This window comes from Balaenoptera borealis (genome assembly GCF_965194805.1).
Source record: "Balaenoptera borealis genome assembly, chromosome: 6".
Classification (NCBI taxonomy): domain Eukaryota; kingdom Metazoa; phylum Chordata; class Mammalia; order Artiodactyla; family Balaenopteridae; genus Balaenoptera; species Balaenoptera borealis.
The window spans coordinates 73,114,111-73,132,357 of record NC_138863.1 but is presented as its reverse complement, the minus strand read 5'-3'; the positions used below and the strand labels follow the sequence as shown (position 1 = coordinate 73,132,357).

General features: G+C 38.1%; 1 protein-coding gene and 1 pseudogene across 27 annotated transcripts in view; one reads left to right on the top strand and one right to left on the bottom strand.

Moving 5' to 3' along the window:
- The window catches only part of LOC309630263 (heterogeneous nuclear ribonucleoprotein R pseudogene), a 499,447-nt pseudogene that overhangs the window by 170,396 nt on the left and 310,804 nt on the right, over window positions 1–18,247 (bottom strand). The gene's annotated exons all lie outside the window — the stretch shown is intronic.
- The window catches only part of PKP4 (plakophilin 4), a 246,574-nt gene that overhangs the window by 181,161 nt on the left and 47,166 nt on the right, over window positions 1–18,247 (top strand). For 11 of the 26 annotated variants that reach the window (XM_082395241.1, XM_082395238.1, XM_082395234.1 and 8 more), the window contains 5 exons: window positions 290–421; window positions 532–722; window positions 9,941–10,493; window positions 15,391–15,579; window positions 17,721–17,940. In XM_082395241.1, the coding sequence (XP_082251367.1) occupies window positions 290–421; window positions 532–722; window positions 9,941–10,493; window positions 15,391–15,579; window positions 17,721–17,940 (1,285 nt within the window). Of the gene's footprint in view, window positions 1–289; window positions 422–531; window positions 723–9,940; window positions 10,494–15,390; window positions 15,580–17,720; window positions 17,945–18,247 lie in introns of all 26 variants that reach the window. The other 15 variants (XM_082395253.1, XM_082395239.1, XM_082395259.1 and 12 more) reach the window with 9 other exon arrangements.

Below are 18,247 nucleotides of genomic sequence, written 5' to 3'. Positions count from 1 at the left end.
TAGTATGTAAGTTAATTTGTGGCTGGTAATCAGGATAAAAAACATTCATGACATTTAGAAAAATATATTAATAAACTGAGTAAATGGAACACTTTCATATAGAAAAGAGTCAAAATGACTGTGCAATTTAAGGTGAAAGTAGTCTTGTATTAACTTGTATGAAGTCTTGAGTTAATAGTCTTGTATTAAGATTATAAGACATTACTGACAAATATCTGAACCCTTTTTTTAGCAAGTTTTTATGTATTATTTTCATTGAGTTTAGCTGATTAAACTTATCTTCTTCCAGATGTGCCAAATACTGGTGTAAACAAACCTAGAGCTTCTGACGCTGTCCATCCCAATAACTATCTCATCAGGACAGAGCCAGAACAAGGAACCCTCTACTCACCAGAACAGACATCTCTCCATGAAAGTGAGGGTCTGTTGTATTATCTTTTAAGTATTAGATTTGCTTTTAATATTTCCATTTTGAAAATGAGCATCAGAAGGGTAAAATTAAGATATATTCTGCTGGTTTCATTCCTTCAGGATCATTGGGTAACTCAAGAAGTTCAACACAAATGAATTCTTATTCCGACAGTGGATACCAGGAAGCAGGGAGTTTCCACAACAGCCAGAACTTGAGTAAGGCAGATAATAGGCCACAACATTCATTCATAGGATCAGCTAATAACCACCTGGTGAGGAATTCAAGAGCTGAAGGACAAACGCTGGTTCAGGTAAGCCAAATACATCTCCATCCCTTTTTTAAAAATGGACTCATTTTACACTATGAGTCCATGATGTGAATTGAAATTTTAGGCTTGAAATCTAAAAATGCATTAGTTCCTATTAATGAATTCTGATAAATTCTAGACATTGGAGAGTAATTTTTCTGTAAGCAGCAAGTTTGGCATGAGGGGAGTAGTCCGCGGAGAGTGTGAGAGGATTGGGTGGAATGTTCTAGTCCCTGAGGGGTTATGAGTTCCTAAAAATACTAGAGCTAAAATATGCTGTAAAGAGTTCTAGAGGACAAAGCACTATTCCCACACCTGCACAAAATGGGACTGGCCCATTCTAACCAAAGTTTTTGCCTTCATCATTGGAATTGTTCTCTGAAAACGTATTTTTTTGCTTTGCTAGAATATAGATATTCCTGCCTATAGAGAGCTACTGTATAGAAGCATAACTATTCTGTTAAGGTTTTCTTACTTGATAGTCAAAAATAATAATGCATATGTATTTATAAAAACTCCTTAACTTCTCACTCACTGCCACTTTATTCACCTCAGTCCCCCAGCATATGCCAGAATTAATAAAAGTAATAGGAGTCCCGAGTGGCAATAACTAGTGAGGATCTCTCTGTCCGAGTACCCCCGTGATTTCTCTGGAGCTGAAAAATGGCAAGATGATCAAAGAAGTCAGGCGAACCCTGAGCTTCTCTTAATGCAATACAGGAAGCCCTGAAGGTACACACAGCAGTGGGCCAACATTTGCAATGCCAAAGGAGAAACACAAAACGACTTTGGCTCAACAATTTAAGGGAAACTTTTAAGTATTAAGAAACATTTCTGTATTAAAACAAACACAAATATGGTACATGAATTTTTAAGGTAAGACAGGAAACCTTGTGCCCATAGCAAACTACTTCCAGCTGCAGACCCCTCTCCCCCAGCTCCATTCTTCAGATGATACATTTACTCCTGTGCTGTTAGGGATGCTCTCATGAAACACCCTGGGAAACTTTGGACTAAATGCTTACAGGAGTTCATCTGCTTAGGTGAATTTCTATGTTGGCAGGTCTAAAGTCACACTTACGAATAATTAATTACACAGATTGTCTATTTTGCCCCTATGGCCATGATACCTTTTTAATTAATTAATTTTTTTTTTTTAACTTACAGTAAGTTAATTTTGTTCCTGGAGATTGCAAGACAGTCTTTAAAACTGAACTTGCATCTATTCTGGGGAACACAATTTCTAGGTATCTGGGCCAAGTGTCATCCCATTTTGATAGTAAATAGCTTATATGTGGGATTTTGAAAATTATCTTTAGCACTATTAGTAAACCCCAAGTACAGATTTTAATGTTCCAACTGCCTACTAATTTTTTTGTTTTGTTTTGTTTTGTTTTTTCTTTTTTAACATCTTTTTTTGAGTATAATTGCTTTACAATGGTGTGTTAGTTTCTGCTGTATAACAAAGTGAATCAGCTATATATATACACATATCCCCTCCCTCTTGCATCTCCCTCCCACCCTCCTCATCCCACCCCTCTAGGTGGTCACAAAGCACCGAGTTGATCTCCCTGTGCTATGTGGCTGCTTCCCATTAGCTATCTGTTTTACATTTCGTAGTGTATATATGTCAATGCTACTCTCTCACTTCATCCCAGCTTACCCTTCCCCCTCCCCGTGTCCTCAAGTCCATTCTCTACTTCTGTGTCTTTATTCCTGTCCTGCCCCTAGGTTCATCGGAACCTTTTTTTTTTTTTTTTTTAGATTCCATGTATATGTGTTAGCATATGGTATTTGTTTTTCTCTTTCTGACTTACTTCACTCTCTATGACAGACTCTAGGTCCATCCATCTCACTACAAATAACACAATTTCATTTCTTTATATGGATGAGTAATATTCCCTTGTATATATGTGCCACATCTTCTTTATCCATTCATCTGTTGATGGACACTTAGGTTGCTTCCATGTCCTGGCTACTGTAAATAGTGCTGCAGTGAACATTGTGGTACATGTCTCTTTTTGAATTATGGTTTTCTCAGGGTACATGCCCAGTAGTGGGATTGCTGGTATATGGTATGGTATGGTAGTTCTGTTTTTAGTTTTTTAAGGAACCTCCATACTGTTCTCCATAGTGGCTGTATCAATTTATATTCCCACCAACAGTGCAAGAGGGTTCCCTTTTCTCCACACCCTCTCCAGCATTTATTGTCTGTAGATATTTTGATGATGGCCATTCTGACCGATGTGAGGTGATACTTCATTGTAGTTTTGATTTGCATTTCTCTAATGATTAGTGATGTTGAGCATCCTTTCATGTGTTTGTTGGCAATCTATATATCTTCTTTGGAGAAATGTCTGTGTAGGTCTTCTGCCCATTTTTGGATTGGGTTGTTTGTTTTTTTGATATTGAGCTGCATGAGCTGCTTGTATATTTTGGTGGTTAATCCTTTGTCAGTTGCTTCATTTGCAAATATTTTCTCCCATTCTGAGGGTTGTCTTTTTGTCTTGTTTATGGTTTCCTTTGCTGTGCAAAAGCTGTGAAGTTTCATTAGGTCCCATTTGTTTATTTTTGTTTTTATTTCCATTTCTCTAGGAGGTGGGTCAAAAAGGATCTTGCTGTGACTTATGTCAAAGAGTCTACTGCTTATGTTTTCCTTTAAGAGTTTTATAATGTCTGGCCTTACATTTAGGTCTTTAATCCATTTTGAGTTTATTTTTGTATATGATGTTAAGGAGGGTGCTAATTACATTCTTTTACATGTAGCTGTCCAGTTTTCCCAGCACCACTTATTGAAGAGGCTGTCTTTTCTCCATTTTATATTCTTGCCTCCTTCATCAAAGATAAGGTGACCATATGTGCATGGGTTTATCTCTGGGCTTTCTATCCTGTTCCATTGATCTGTACTTCTGTTTTGGGCCAGTACCATATTGTCTTGATTACTGTTGCTTTGTAGTATAGACTGAAGTCAGGGAGCCTGATTCCTTCAGCTCCGTTTTTCTTTCTCAAGAGTGCTTTGGCTATTCGGGGTCTTTTGTGTTTCCATACAAATTGTGAAATTTTTTGTTCTAGTTCCGTGAAAAATGCCATTGGTAGTTTGATAGGGATTGCATTGAATCTGTAGATTGCTTTGGGTAGTATAGTCATTTTCACAATGTTGATTCTTCCAATCCAAGAACATGGTATATCTCTCCATCTGTTTGTATCATCCTTAATTTCTTTCATCAGTGTCTTATAGTTTTCTGCATACAGAAAACTTTTGCATTCCTTGTGGGCCTCAGTTAGGTGTCCACAGTTCTCTTCTCCTTTCTCAATGATGCACGCATCATGTACCTTCTTGGTCTCCAGGCAGGAACAGCAGGGCTTCAGATGCTTCTTCTCCTGGGACTCAGATGGGGCAGGGCTTGCAGCCGCCAGACCCGGCATTTTTCACGCCAAAAGCAGCAACTAGCACAGACACCCTAACCTCTCCAGCCTCCACAAACGCCGCCGATTAGCCCGCAATCTTTTGTCTCCTTAGGTAGGTTTATTTCTAGGTGTATTATTCTTTTCATTGCAGTGGTAAATGGGAGTGTTTCCTTAATTTCACTTTCAGATTTTTCATCATTCGTGTATAGGAATGCAAGAGATTTCTGTGCATTAATTTTGTATCCTGCTACTTTACCTCATTCATTGATTAGCTCTAGTAGTTTTCTGGTAGCATCTTTAGGATTCTGTATGTATAGTATCATGTCATCTGCAAACAGTGACGGCTTTACTTTTTCTTTTCTGATTTGGATTCCTTTTATTTTTTTCTTCTCTGATTGCTGTGGCTAAAACTTCCAAAACTATGTTGAATAATACAGGTGAGAGTGGCATCCTTGTCTTATTCCTGATTTTAGAGGAAATGGTTTCAGTTTTTCACCATTGAGGACGATGTTGGCTGTGGGTTTGTCATATATGGCCTTTATTTGTTGAGGTAAGTTCCCTCTATGCCTACTTTCTGGAGAGTTTTTATCATAAATGGGTGTTGAATTTTGTCGAAAGCTTTTTCGGCATCTCTTGAGATTATCATATGATTTTTATCCTGCAGTTTGTTAATATGGTGTATCACATTGATTGATTTGCATATATTGAAGAATCCTTGCATTCCTGGGATAAACCCCACTTGATCATGGTGTATGATCCTTTTAATGTGCTGTTGGATTCTGTTTGTTAGTATTTTTGTTGAGGATTTTTGTATCTATGTTCATCAGTGATATTGGTCTGTAGTTTTCTTTTTTTGTGACGTCTTTGTCTGGTTTTGGTATCAGGGTAATGATGGCCTTGTAGAATGAGTTTGGGAGTATTCCTCCCTCTGCTATATTTTGGAAGAGTTTGAGAAGGATAGGTGTTAGCTCTTCTCTAAATGTTTGATAGAATTCACCTGTGAAGCCATCTGGTCTTGGGCTTTTGTTTGTTGGATGATTTTTAATCACAGTTTCAATTTCAGTGCTTGTGATTGGTCTGCTTATATTTTCTATTTCTTCCTGGTTCAGCCTCAGAAGGTTGTGCTTTTCTAAGAATTTGTCCATTTCTTCCAGGTTGTCCATTTTATTGGCACATAGTTGCTTGTAGTAATCTCTCATGATCCTTTGTATTTCTGCAGTGTCAGTTGTCACTTCTCCTTTTTCATTTCTAATTCTGTTGATTTGAGTCTTCTCCCTTTCTTTCTTGATGAGTCTGGCTTATGGTTTATCAATTTTGTTTATCTTCTCAAAGAACAAACTTTTAGTTTTATTGATCTTTGCTATTTTTTCCTTCATTTCTTTTTCATCTATTTCTGATCTGATCTTTATGATTTCTTTCATTATGCTAACTTTGGGGGTGTTTCTGTTCTTCTTTCTCTAATTGCTTTAGGTGTAAGGTTAGGTTGTTTACTTGAGATTTTTCTTGTTTCTTGAGGTAGGACTGTATCGCTATAAACTTCCCTCTTAGGATTCCATTTGCTTCATCCCATAGGTTTTGGGTTGTCGTGTTTTCATTGTCATTTGTCTCTAGCTATCTTTTGATTTCCTCTTTGATTTCTTCAGTGATCTCTTGGTGATTTAGTAGCATAGCGTTTAGCCTCCATGTGTTTGTATTTTTTACAGTTTTTTTCCTGTAAGTGATATCTAGTCTCATAGCATTGTGGTCAGAAAAGATACTTAATATGATTTCAATTTTCTTAAATTTACCAAGGCTTGATTTGTGACCCAAGATATGATCTATCCTGGAGAATGTGCCATGAGCACTTGAGAGGAAAGTGTATTCTATTGTTTTTGGACAGAATGTCCTATAAATATCAATTAAGTCCATCTTGTTTAATGTGTCATTTAAAGCTTGTGTTTCCTTATTTAATTTCATTTTGGATGCTCTGTCCATTGGTGAAAGTGGGGTGTTAAAGTCCCCTACTATTATTGTGTTTCTGTCACTTTCCCCTTTTATGGCTGTTAGCAGTTGCCCTATGTATTGAGGTGCTCCTATTTTGGGTGCATAAATATTTACAATTGTTATATCTTCTTCTTGGATTGATCCCTTGATCATTATATAGTGTCTTTCTTTGTCTCTTGTAATAATCTTTATTATAAAGTCTATTTTGTCTGATATGAGAATTGCTACTCCAGCTTTCTTTTGATTTCCATTTGCATGGAATATCTTTTTCCATCCCCTCACTTTCAGTCTGTATGTGTCTCTAGGTCTGAAGTGGGTCTCTTGTAGACAGCATCTATACGGGTCTTGTTTTTGTATCCATTCAGCCAGTCTATGTCTTTTGTTTGGAGCATTTAATCCATTTACATTTAAGGTAATTATCGATATGTTGCTATTACCATTTTTTAATTGTTTTGGGTTTGCTGTTGTAGGTCTTTTCCTTCTCTTGTGTTTCCTGCCTAGAGAAGCTCCTTTAGCATTTGTTGTAAAGCTGGTTTGGTGGTGCTGAATTGTCTTAGCTTTTGCTTGTTTGTATAGTTTTTAATTTCTCCATCAAATCTGAATGAGTTTGTTGCTGGGTAGAGTAATCTTGGTTGTAGGTTTTTCCCTTTCATCCCTTTAAATATGTCCTGCCACTCCCTTCTGGCTTGCAGAGCTTCTGCTGAAAGATCAGCTGTTAATCTTATGGGGATTCCTTTGTATGTTATTTGTTGCTTTTCCCCTGCTGCTTTTAATATTTTTTCTTTGCATTTAATTTTTGATAGTTTGATTATTATGTGTCTCGGCGTGTTTCTCCTTGGATTTATCCTGTGTGGGACTCCCTGCACTTCCTGGACTTGATTGACTATTTCCTTTCCCATGTTAGGGAAGTTTTCAACTATAATCTCTTCAAATATTTTCTCAGACCCTTTCTTTTTCTCTCCTTCTTCTGAGACCCCTATAATTCGACTGTTGGTGCATTTAATGTTGTCCCAGAGGTCTCCGAGACTGTCCTCAATTCTTTTCATTGTTTTTTCTTTATTCTGCTCTGCAGTAGTTATTTCCACTATTGTTATCTTCCAGGTCACTTATCCATTCTTCTGCCTCAGTTATTCTGCTATCGATTCCTTCTAGAGAATTTTTAATTTCATTTATTGTGTTGTTCATCATTGTTTGTTTGCTCTTTAGTTCTTCTAGGTCCTTGTTAAACGTTTCTTGTATTTTCTCCATTCTGTTTCCAAGATTTTGGATCATCTTTACTATCATTACTCTGAATTCGTTTTCAGGTAGACTGCCTATTTTCTCCTCATTTGTTTGGTCTGTTTGGTTTTTACCTTACTTATTCGTCTCCTGCATATTTCTCTGTCTTCTCATTTTGCTTAACTTACTGTGTTTGGGGTCACCTTTTCGCTGGCTGCAGGTTCGTAGTTCCCGTTGTTTTTGGTGTCTGCCCTCACCCAGTAGGTGAGGTTGGTTCAGTGGCTTGTGTAGGCTTCCTGGTGGAGGGGACTTGTGCCTGTGTTCTGGTGGATGAGGCTGGATCTTGTCTTTCTAGTGGGCAGGCTGCGTCCTGTGGTGTGTTTTGGGGTGTCTGTGACCTTAGTATGATTTTAGGAAGCCTCTCTGCTAATGGGTGGGGTTGTGTTCCTGTCTTGCTAGTTGTTTGGCATGGAGCATCCAGCACTGGAGCTTGCTCTCCGTTGGGTGGAGCTGGGTCCTAGCATTGAGACAGTGATCTATGGCAGAGCTCTTGCCGATTGATATTATGTGGGCCGGGAGGTCTCTGGTGGTCCAGTGTCCTGAACTTGGCTCTCCCACCGCAGAGGCTCAGGCCTGACACCAGGCCGGAGCACCAAGACCCTGTCAGCCACACGGCTCAGAAGAAAAGGGAGAGATAAAGAAAGAAAAATAATAATTAATTAAATAAAATAATAGAAAATAATTCAAATTAAAAAAATAAAATGTAATTTGAAAAAAACAAAGATAGCAACCAAACCAGTAAACGAATCCACCAATGATAACAAGCACTAAAAACTATACTAAGATAAACGTAAAAATCAGAAACAAGTCAGTAGCAGACAGCAAACCCCAAGTCTACAGTTGCACCCAAAGTCCACCACCTCAATTTTGGGTTGACTCATTGTCTCTTCAGGTATTCCACAGGTGCAGGGTACCTCAAGTTGACTGTGGGGATTTTATCCACTGCTCCTGAGGCTGCACGGAGAAATTTCCCTTTCTCCTCTTTGTTCGCACAGCTCCTGGGTTTCAGCTTTGGTTTTGGCCCCATCTCTGCATGTAGGTCACCCTCCGGCTTCTGTCCCTGCCCAGACAGGACGGGGTTAAAGCAGCGGCTGATTAGGGGACTCTGGCTCACTCATGCGGGGGGATGGAGAGGTACGGTAGTTATAATTGGAATGTAGGGCCAGCCTGCGTTGGCAGAGGCCGGCATGACTTTGTGACAGCCTGAGGCGCACTGTGTGTTCTCCTGCCTACTAATTTCTAAACTCCCTCTTTCTTGCCTTATTGTTTATTTGCAGTCCCCTTCCCTCCCCAGATCTTCTCCTTTCCATGGCTATTGCCTTCCCAGAATTGTTGAGTTTGAGCACCCAAGTGGTCTCAGAGCATGTGTTTCAGCCAGCCAACTGCTTATGACACGTGGAGACAAAACATATTTCTTCTTATGGCGTCTAAGAGTATACAAAGTCCGTGACTCATCCCTTTTTCTTCCTTTATTGCCCCAACTAAAAGTGAAAGGGGGTTGATGACAACTGTACTCTAGTAGTCACTAAGGAGATACAGAAAAAGCTTGGTCCTGAACTTATAACCCAGTGCCCCAGTCCAGCCACCATTTTTCTTCATTGTTGTCCTGCATCAAGAAAGGGATCTGAGACTCAGTGTTTGCAGAAGTCTGTGGATTCATAGAAGGACTAGCCATGGCAGAAATGTTCTTCATTTCCCAGTCTGGTCATTTGCAGCTGGCCAGAACTCAGCAGAGATTTTGAGCATTCCTCCTGCTGGAACAGATTAAGGGTACCTTTATTTGCATCTCTTTTGATTCACCAGCTTAAGACAAGAGCTTATAAATCAAAGGAGGTAGAAAGAAATGGCTGAAATCACTAGCAGCCACACTTAAGCTAAAAGAAAAGATAGATTTGGCTAAAGCACTAATGCAGCACTCACAGAGGAGAGCTGAGAGTGCAGGCCCTATCCAAACGTTCAATTATTCCACTTTGAAAGAACCTTCCTTTTGTTCATGGGGCCAACCCATAAAGACAGTTATAAAGGCAGTTATAGATACTGCTCTAGCTTTATCTAGATTAACATATTGAAAAAGTTTTGTTTTGTTTTGTTTTGTTTGTTTTGTTTTTGTTTTACACAAATGAGTTACCTTAGCCAAACTTTGACTCGCAGGGTACAAAATAAGTACACTGCTCCAGTGACCCTTCACACTTGCAATACAGCATATTATGTGTTGTGGAAAATGTGTAGGCAGAGGGTAAAAATAATGTAAAGAGAAAAGAAAAAAGAATATTAAATGTCTTTAGATCTCTCCTTACTGGTTGGTTTTAGTATTCTGAAGGGGAAAGTTGGAGATTAAACCACCACCAAAAAAAAAAAAAAAAAAGTAGAACAAGAAAAACAATAAGGAAAAATTAAGATCCAGCTCTACAGCAAAAAAAGGAAAAGAAACTTAGGTGCTTAAAAGAAATAGTGAATTCACATTCTATAGTGAGCTATGTACATTTTTTTCTGTAATGACAATGGACACACAACCCTGGATAAACCATTCTCTTTTCTCCCCCTTTCATCAGCCATCAGTAGCCAATCGGGCCATGAGAAGAGTTAGTTCAGTTCCATCTAGAGCACAGTCTCCTTCTTATGTTATCAGCACAGGCGTGTCTCCTTCAAGGGGGTCACTGAGAACTTCTCTTGGTAGTGGATTCGGCTCTCCATCAGTGACCGACTCCCGACCACTGAACCCCAGTGCATACTCCTCCACCACATTACCTGCTCAGCGGGCAGCCTCTCCGTACTCTGCACAGAGACCCGCCTCCCCATCAGCTGTACGTCGGATTGGGTCGGTCACCTCCCGGCAGACCTCCAATCCCAACGGACCAACCCCTCAGTACCAAACGACCACCAGAGTGGGGTCCCCACTGACCCTGACAGATGCACAGACTCGAGTAGCTTCCCCATCCCAAGGCCAGGTGGGGTCATTATCCCCCAAACGCTCAGGGATGACCGCCGTACCACAGCATCTGGGACCTTCACTGCAAAGGACTGTTCATGACATGGAACAATTCGGACAGCAGCAGTATGACATTTACGAGAGGATGGTTCCACCTCGGCCAGACAGCCTGACAGGTGAGTACAAGGTGACAGCCCTACACAAAGCCCAGCGGGAAAGTCTTCCATGTAACCGTTGCTGAAACAGAGCATGTAACGTGGAAAAGGCTTATATTTTTATCTTAAAATTCATACTGCAGACTTCAGGCTGACTTGTCTTTCAGGCTCTATAACTTTTAATGCATCAAATTATACACATTTATATCACCAGACCTCTTTTGCAATGAATACATTTCCCCCATCCCTCACAATATTAGGATATAAGAGGTACTTTTTTGCCTTTTAGAAGAATTGGTTGGAATTCTAAACTGTTTGTTGAGGTTTTTCACAGTGAAATAATTTTCACTAGCTAGGCCTACCCATACTCAAAACCCTAAAATATGTTGAAAGGTGGTATCGGAATGTCTGCTCAAATTTTTTTTTTTAAAGAAATGCCCTAATAGTGTAGACTAGAATATGGATTTCCTCACTTACTGCCTTGATCTGTAGCATCCTGATGGGAAGTGCACAAATTTCTTATGAATTACCTTCAAATGCCACTTGTGTTAAATCAGAAAGGCACCAACCAGGTCACTGGTAGTCCAACTGTTTCCTTCAGGGTTTTTTCATGGCGGGTATCCTACATGATGTATAGACTTGTTCTTTTGATTAAAATGAATTCATCTTTAACTAGTGTTCTAAATTATATTTTGAAAGTAACATGTACATAATGGTAAAAAAAAAAATTCAAACTATGCAGGGAAATGTGAACTGAGAAGTGAAAGTCTCAGCCTTCTCTTTACCCTCACCCAGTCCCACTCACCAGTTTATGTATCTTCCAGAATGTTTGATTACATATATGAGTATATACATTACATACAAATGTGCACACATTGTGTTTCTTTTTTTTTTTTTTTAATGCTGTTGGAATTCTATTATATATATCTTCTATACCTTGTTCATTTTTAAACATGTCTGAGAGTTCTACTTCATTCTCTCAAGGGATGCCTAGGACCCTATTTTATAGATGTATTATAATTTAATCACTTTGCTGTTAATGGACATTTAGGTTTTCTCATTTTTAGCTGTTAGAGACAATGATGCAATATATATTATTCTTCCTGCATATTTGCACATAGGTACTAAGATAACTATGGGATCCATTTCTTGAAGTAGAATTGCTGGATCAAAATATGTGTGTATATTTTCTTAATGAAATACTGTCAAATTGCCCCCAGGAAGGTTTTATAGATTTCTATTTACACCAGTAGTTTGAGCGCGTGTTCCCTACACCTTCACTAGCACTGCATGTTGTCAAAGAGTTTCATCTTTGCCAGTCTGGCAATTAAAAAGCTGTACCTCATTGTTTTAAGTGGCCTGTGTTGAGTAATGACTGAGGTTGATGATTTCATATGTTTATCAGCCATTTTATTGCTTTTCTGCAAACCGTGAGTTCAGGTCTTTTGTCTATTTTTTAAATTTGTAAATGCTTTTTATACTTGAAATAAATTAACCCCTTGTAATATACTTCTCAAGTATTTTTCTCATTTTGTAATTTGTCTTTTGACTTTGTTTTTGGTATTTCTTATTTACAGAAGTTTTTAATATTTTGTGAAGTAAAATTAATATCCTTTCCTTATGGCTTCTGGGAAAGGTAAAGCCTTTTTGAAATTTTCTAATTGAAGAATCTTGCACAAAGAATTAATATTGAACTTGATTTTGAGCTCAAGGAAATTCCTAGTGGAGAAACTGCCTCTTTTTCATTCAGCCGTTAGAGGGGTGTCCTTGCCTTAGATATTTTCTGACATGCCTCTGAAAAGTATGCAGCAAAGTGAGGTGGAATCATTTACGACATTCCGCCTCTGAAGGAAACCTTAAGAGATAAATAGTTCTGAGGATTTCTGTGCCCCAGCCCCGCCCCGTGTATGTGAACAACAGCTGTGCAGAAATCTATGTTTGCAGTAGAGTGAAGAGGAAGCCCAGGAAAGAAAGTGAGCACATAAAGGACTGTCTCCATGTTTAACCCTAGAGGGCTGATCTCCTTTGGTTTAAAAAAACCTGCTTCTCTGACAATGCAGGTGAAGTTAGACTTTATGTTTCAGGGGGAAAAAATTATACGTAGCCCATTATGGGTTTTTTTCCCCTAGAATATGACAGTCTTCAAAAGAAGCAAAGGGTTTCTTAAAATGTTCTAGGGACGCTTTGGTTTCAATCATCTAGCTACCTGCCCAATTAGTCTGAATGTGGATCCTAATTTGTAAATTCCTCTCTTTTTTTTCTTATTTTAGAAAGTGATGTGCTTCTCATTATATTTACTATGCTTCTGATTTCAAAGGCTTAATAACCTGCTAATTGATAAGCCTAAAGCAATATTTTATAATAGATTCAGACACTTGGATATTTGGTAATCATAATTTAAATGATGTATATAAATTACTTCCTACAACAGAAAAATATGTCTGCCTGAAAATATTCATTTCAGTATAATCATAGCATATCAAGACAAGTTTTGAGAATAAGAAGAATTCATATTTGGAAGATAAATTTATGTTTGTTTTCACTGACTTAAAATATAAAGGTTTTAAATCACAAGGAATATATCATTGAAGTAGGTAAACTAGTATGTATTTGTGGAATTGCAACATATTACTTGTCTTCCAGTTTAAAAGATACTAAGTTATAATAGCCTTTCTGCACAGTCATTTTACTTAATCTACAGGGGCTATGTAATTTTATAATTTTTTAAATGTTAATCTATAGTAGTGTGTGTTTTTGTTTTAATGCATGAGTAGGTAAACAAAAATATTTACCATCATAATGTTATTCACAAAGATTTCTAATATCAAGAAATTGCTATTTCACTATAATTCTTAAGATTTTATTTCCCGTTATAGTCTATCACATACAGTCATTTCATCTCACTAATAATCCTGTAACAGGAGGCTGTTTACTGGATCCTTTTTATAGTTCTAAGTGGTAACAAACTCATTTGGTTACCTTTCTTGTGAAATCATAGTAAATGTTTATGAAAGTTTTCATATTATATGGATTCCAGTGAAGACTCCAGCTAGATCCTGGCACAGTGAGAATATCACATTCTGAACGGGGCAGAATGCTTTGGTCTCTTTTCACATCACTCTGGTGGTGAGCCGAGGCGGCTTAGCCAACTCTAGGAGCATGCAGGGCTCAGCTCGCCTCTGCCCAAGTGTTTGTGATCCTCAGAGTCTCACAGTAAATCAAGGGCTCTACTGAATATTAAAATAATGCCTCATACTGATAAGATTTCCAAGAACTAGGTGCATTTTCCTGCCCACTTTATGTCACCATTAACAAAATCAATGCCTGCAACTTTTGTTCAAGATACTCATGGGCTCTATAAAGAAATGGAGTTTATACTGTGCTAAGAATGAGAAATCTGCCAGTGAATAAAAAGCTGAAATCCTCAGATGAGAACTTTACAACAGCAATCATAATATGGTCTTTAGAGTTACATGGGCTTCCATGAACCCCTGGTGAGCTAACCTCCCTCCTTAACCTTATGTCTGTGGAGGGCTCTGTCCAGTTCAAGGTTTCTCACACCATGTCTCATTGATCCTTGAGAAATAGCTTTGTCCAGTGCAATGACAGATCATGGAGGGGGCTTCCTCTCAGCCCTACCAGGAAGTAGCTCTCTGAAGGGGATGAATTACATTTCCTTTTTGGCTCTGTTTCCTCAATTTTAAAATGGAAGGATTTGGCTGAATGAGCTCCCAATTATAAGATTGTATAAACCTGTGATCTTCATTTTAGCAAGTGAGGAGTCAGTAGCCAAAACCCACATTTGTTCATTTAATTTCTTCCCATGTCACATTGCTGTCCGGGGTTGGTAATAATCATTCATTTTAGAAGCTTTTATGTATTAACTTTCTTGCCACTCCTCACTAAGCAACATGTAATTATCACTCACATTCAGGCCCATTCACTTTTAGTTGTGATATGATTAACTGAGCTAACAAGATGTGAGCGATTGTATCTTTTGGCAATTAGTTACTGTGTTGATTATTTGCAGTCTTTTTAAGAGCGAATATATGCTGACTGACTTCAGATATGTTTGTGCTTTTCCTTGCTTGTATTTGGAATGTAACCTTAGTTGGTATTCTTACCAAGTGACAAATTTTACTTACTAATGAATGATGACAAATCACATATTTCTGAACATCATAATGTAGAATTTACTAATTCACTTTTTTAAAGAAAATAACATGTTTGGGTTTGAAATTTGCATTAATTATTAATAATTTGGATGAGAGTATTTGAAATGACTTAATACACTAACTTTGTACTTTTCCTTTACATTAGAAAGAAGGTAAACAAGAATCTGGTATTTGGATTCCTGGAAAAACACTTGTTTTGGTTTTTTGTTTTGTTCTTTTAATTGTGATAACAAATAATAAAATAATACTTTATAAATCTTATTAGTTCGCTGATGATATTTTAAACTTTGTAACGTAAAATTTCGCCTTTTTCTATAAAAATCATGGATGAATGAATTGAGACAAAGTTCAGAACAGTTCTTGAACATCAGCCTATTTCTAAGCGCTATTATGTAGGTGTCGTCTTAAGTGTTGTGATTTAAAGCGGTGTGGGACATGACGGCGCTCTCTTTTTGGTCACCATCATAAAATAGCTTACAGTTGGGGGATGAATTTCAGAGTATCAAACCATTTAATAATTTCTTATATTTTTTTTAGAAAATTTACTTTTATCCTGCTGCCAGAGGAGAAAGTTTTATTTTTAGAATGTACATAGTATCCCGTTCAGATCGGTCATCCCTCTTTTGTGAAACTCACTAGGTTTGGTGTTTAGACTCAGCATTTGGTCCTGTTGTTTAGGAGTTATACTTGTAACCTCACCACAGTGTTCAAGTTTTTTAATGATGTAATTTTCCTGCCTGTAGGCTTACGGAGTTCCTATGCTAGTCAGCACAGCCAGCTTGGACAAGACCTTCGTTCAGCTGTGTCTCCCGACTTGCACATCACTCCTATCTATGAGGGGAGGACCTATTACAGCCCAGTTTACCGCAGCCCAAACCACGGAACCGTGGAGCTCCAAGGATCGCAGACAGCACTGTACCGCACAGGTTCGGGTGCGCATCAGCTCTGTTCAGCTGCTTTCCCAGTATCACCAGCCCAAGAGTAGAGGATTTTATTGAGATGGATTTCCTGTTAGAATGAATTCATATTGCCCATTTGGTTGTCAGATAAGCAGCTGTGAAAGCAAATCAATAAACAGTAAAACAGAAGTTCATTTAGTACCTATTTATAGGTGATATATTTTTCCCTTAGTTCAATCTGATCAATGAACACAGTGATTATACTTTAATTCACAAATAAGTTTGTTGAGCTATAAATCCGACTCCTCAGGTTGGAAGCATATCAGATATAGAAAGGAAAGCCTTTTTTGGAATATTTCTTTGTAATTTTTGTTTCCTAGAACACGTATTTAGAGAAAATCCCTACGTGAGCTATTGGCTTATCTTTGATTTAGCATGTATGTAGCCCAAGTGTGTTTGGTATTACTCTTTTTTCGTTACTGAATCTCTTCTGAATTCTTATGTGATAGAACGTGAAATAAATATTCCTTACGATAGACTCAATCTAGGACAGAATGGAATGATGGCAGTTATAAAAATAGGGAGCGGGAATTCCCTGGTGGTCCAGTGGTTAGAACTCTGTGCTTCCACTGCAGGGGGCCCAGGTTTGAGCCATGGTTGGGGAACGAAAATCCCACATAACCACGTGGCACAGCCAAAAAATAATAATAGTAATTTTAAAAATAAGAAGAAAAATAAGCAGCTAGTGCATCACACCCTTGCACCCCCAGACTCACATTTGTGCCACACTGTAGCGGCTAATAGAGCAGAAGCTAGAGCCTGTGGCCATGTGAGCTGCCGGATGGTGCTACGGGTGTGGCTTATAAAGTCCCAAGAGGCCGCTTTAAAAAAAAAAAAGAGTTAGTACAGATTTATTAACGTGCCCATAAATGAATTCCAGGTAGCAATGATAATGCCTTAAAGGCACACAGCTCTAGGAGCCATACCTCACAGAACACCATGAGGGAGAAGACTGTATTTGAATTGGTTCTTTGCCAAAAACTGACAATTTGGTCCACTGTGGTATTTTTCTTCTGATAGAATGTACCAATTTTTTTTTCTTTTTTTTTTTTTTTAAAGTATTTGTTTGTTTATTTATTTATTTATGGCTGTGTTGGGTCTTCGTTTCTGTGCGAGGGCTTTCTCTAGTTGCGGCGAGCGGGGGCCACTCATCATCGCGGTGCGCGGGCCTCTCACTATCGCGGCCTCTCTTGTTGCAGAGCACAGGCTCCAGACGCGCAGGCGCAGTAATTGTGGCTCACGGGCTTAGCTGCTCCGCGGCTTGTGGGATCTTCCCAGACCAGGGCTCGAACCCGTGTCCCCTGCATTGGCAGGCAGATTCTCAACCACTGCGCCACCAGGGAAGCCCAGAATGTACCAATTTTTAATAGATGTTAGTGAAGAAATATTTCACTCATTATGTTCTGTAAATTGAAGAATTTCTTTATTAGGATTAAGAAGTAAATAGTGTTAAAATATGTTAATTGCAGGAAGAATATGAACACAATCATTGGCGAGATACCTACTGCAATAATTTGGAAAGAAAGGTTAAATACAACGTACAGTACTTTATACATAGCATCATGCAATAATTTTAGGGAGTAGCTTTAGAAGAATTTGGTATATCAGTCTTCTTTCCTGTGAAGTATATTTTCCAATGTTATCAAAATACACAAGTCTATAAATAAAATATATATCAAAATACGTAACCTGTATTCACTAGGTGTCCAAAGTTTGACGGTTTCAATTATCTATAAGTTTGAATATCTTACTTGTCTTTTATTGCTAAAATGTAGTTGTGAATTTTTGTTATTTATTTCTAAGATTAGTTTAATTATTTAACTTTCAGTTCTGTTACTAAATCTTAAACATATTAAGACCTACTGTGTAAGCAGATTTATAGTTTCATTTTTGCTCTTTCCTGCTAATAAAATTGACATAGATATTGTTTGTGTTATGTTAAAAACTTCAGTGCCTTTGTTAGCACTAATGAGCTAGATTGGTAATATCTAAAAGTAAGCAATTTATATAATTGTTAAAAACTTAACCCTTCTTAAAACTAAAACTATTTTGACTTTGAAAAATATCACTTTGTAGAGAACATACTAATCTTTTTTAAAATGCTGACTTTCTAGTAGGTGTTGGAAATCTGCAAAGGACGTCCAGCCAACGAAGTACCCTTACATACCAAAGAAATAATTATGCTCTGAACACAACAGCTACCTATGCGGAGCCCTACAGGCCAATACAATACCGAGTGCAAGAGTGCAATTATAACAGGCTTCAGCACATAGCACCAGCTGATGATGGCACCACGAGATCCCCATCAATAGACAGCATTCAGAAAGATCCCAGGCAAGTACTGGTTATGAGTCTCCAGAATGCCACCATATCTCAGGAGTCAACTAGTTCCTTCATTCTGACTTTTTTCAAGTTGCCGTGTCTGTTATAATATCAGTAACTCCTTATCTCTAATATTTCCAGTTGTTTTCCAGCACTGTAGGTCATTGAGGTTAATTTCACTTTAGAGATAGATTCCTTCTTTCAGTGCTTTAATAATAAGTTAGAGAATGCACAGGCCTGTGTGAATATCTGCAGCATCCACAATTGAAATACTTCATCAAGGCAACTACCTGGGATAGCCTCTTAGTCTGAATTACAC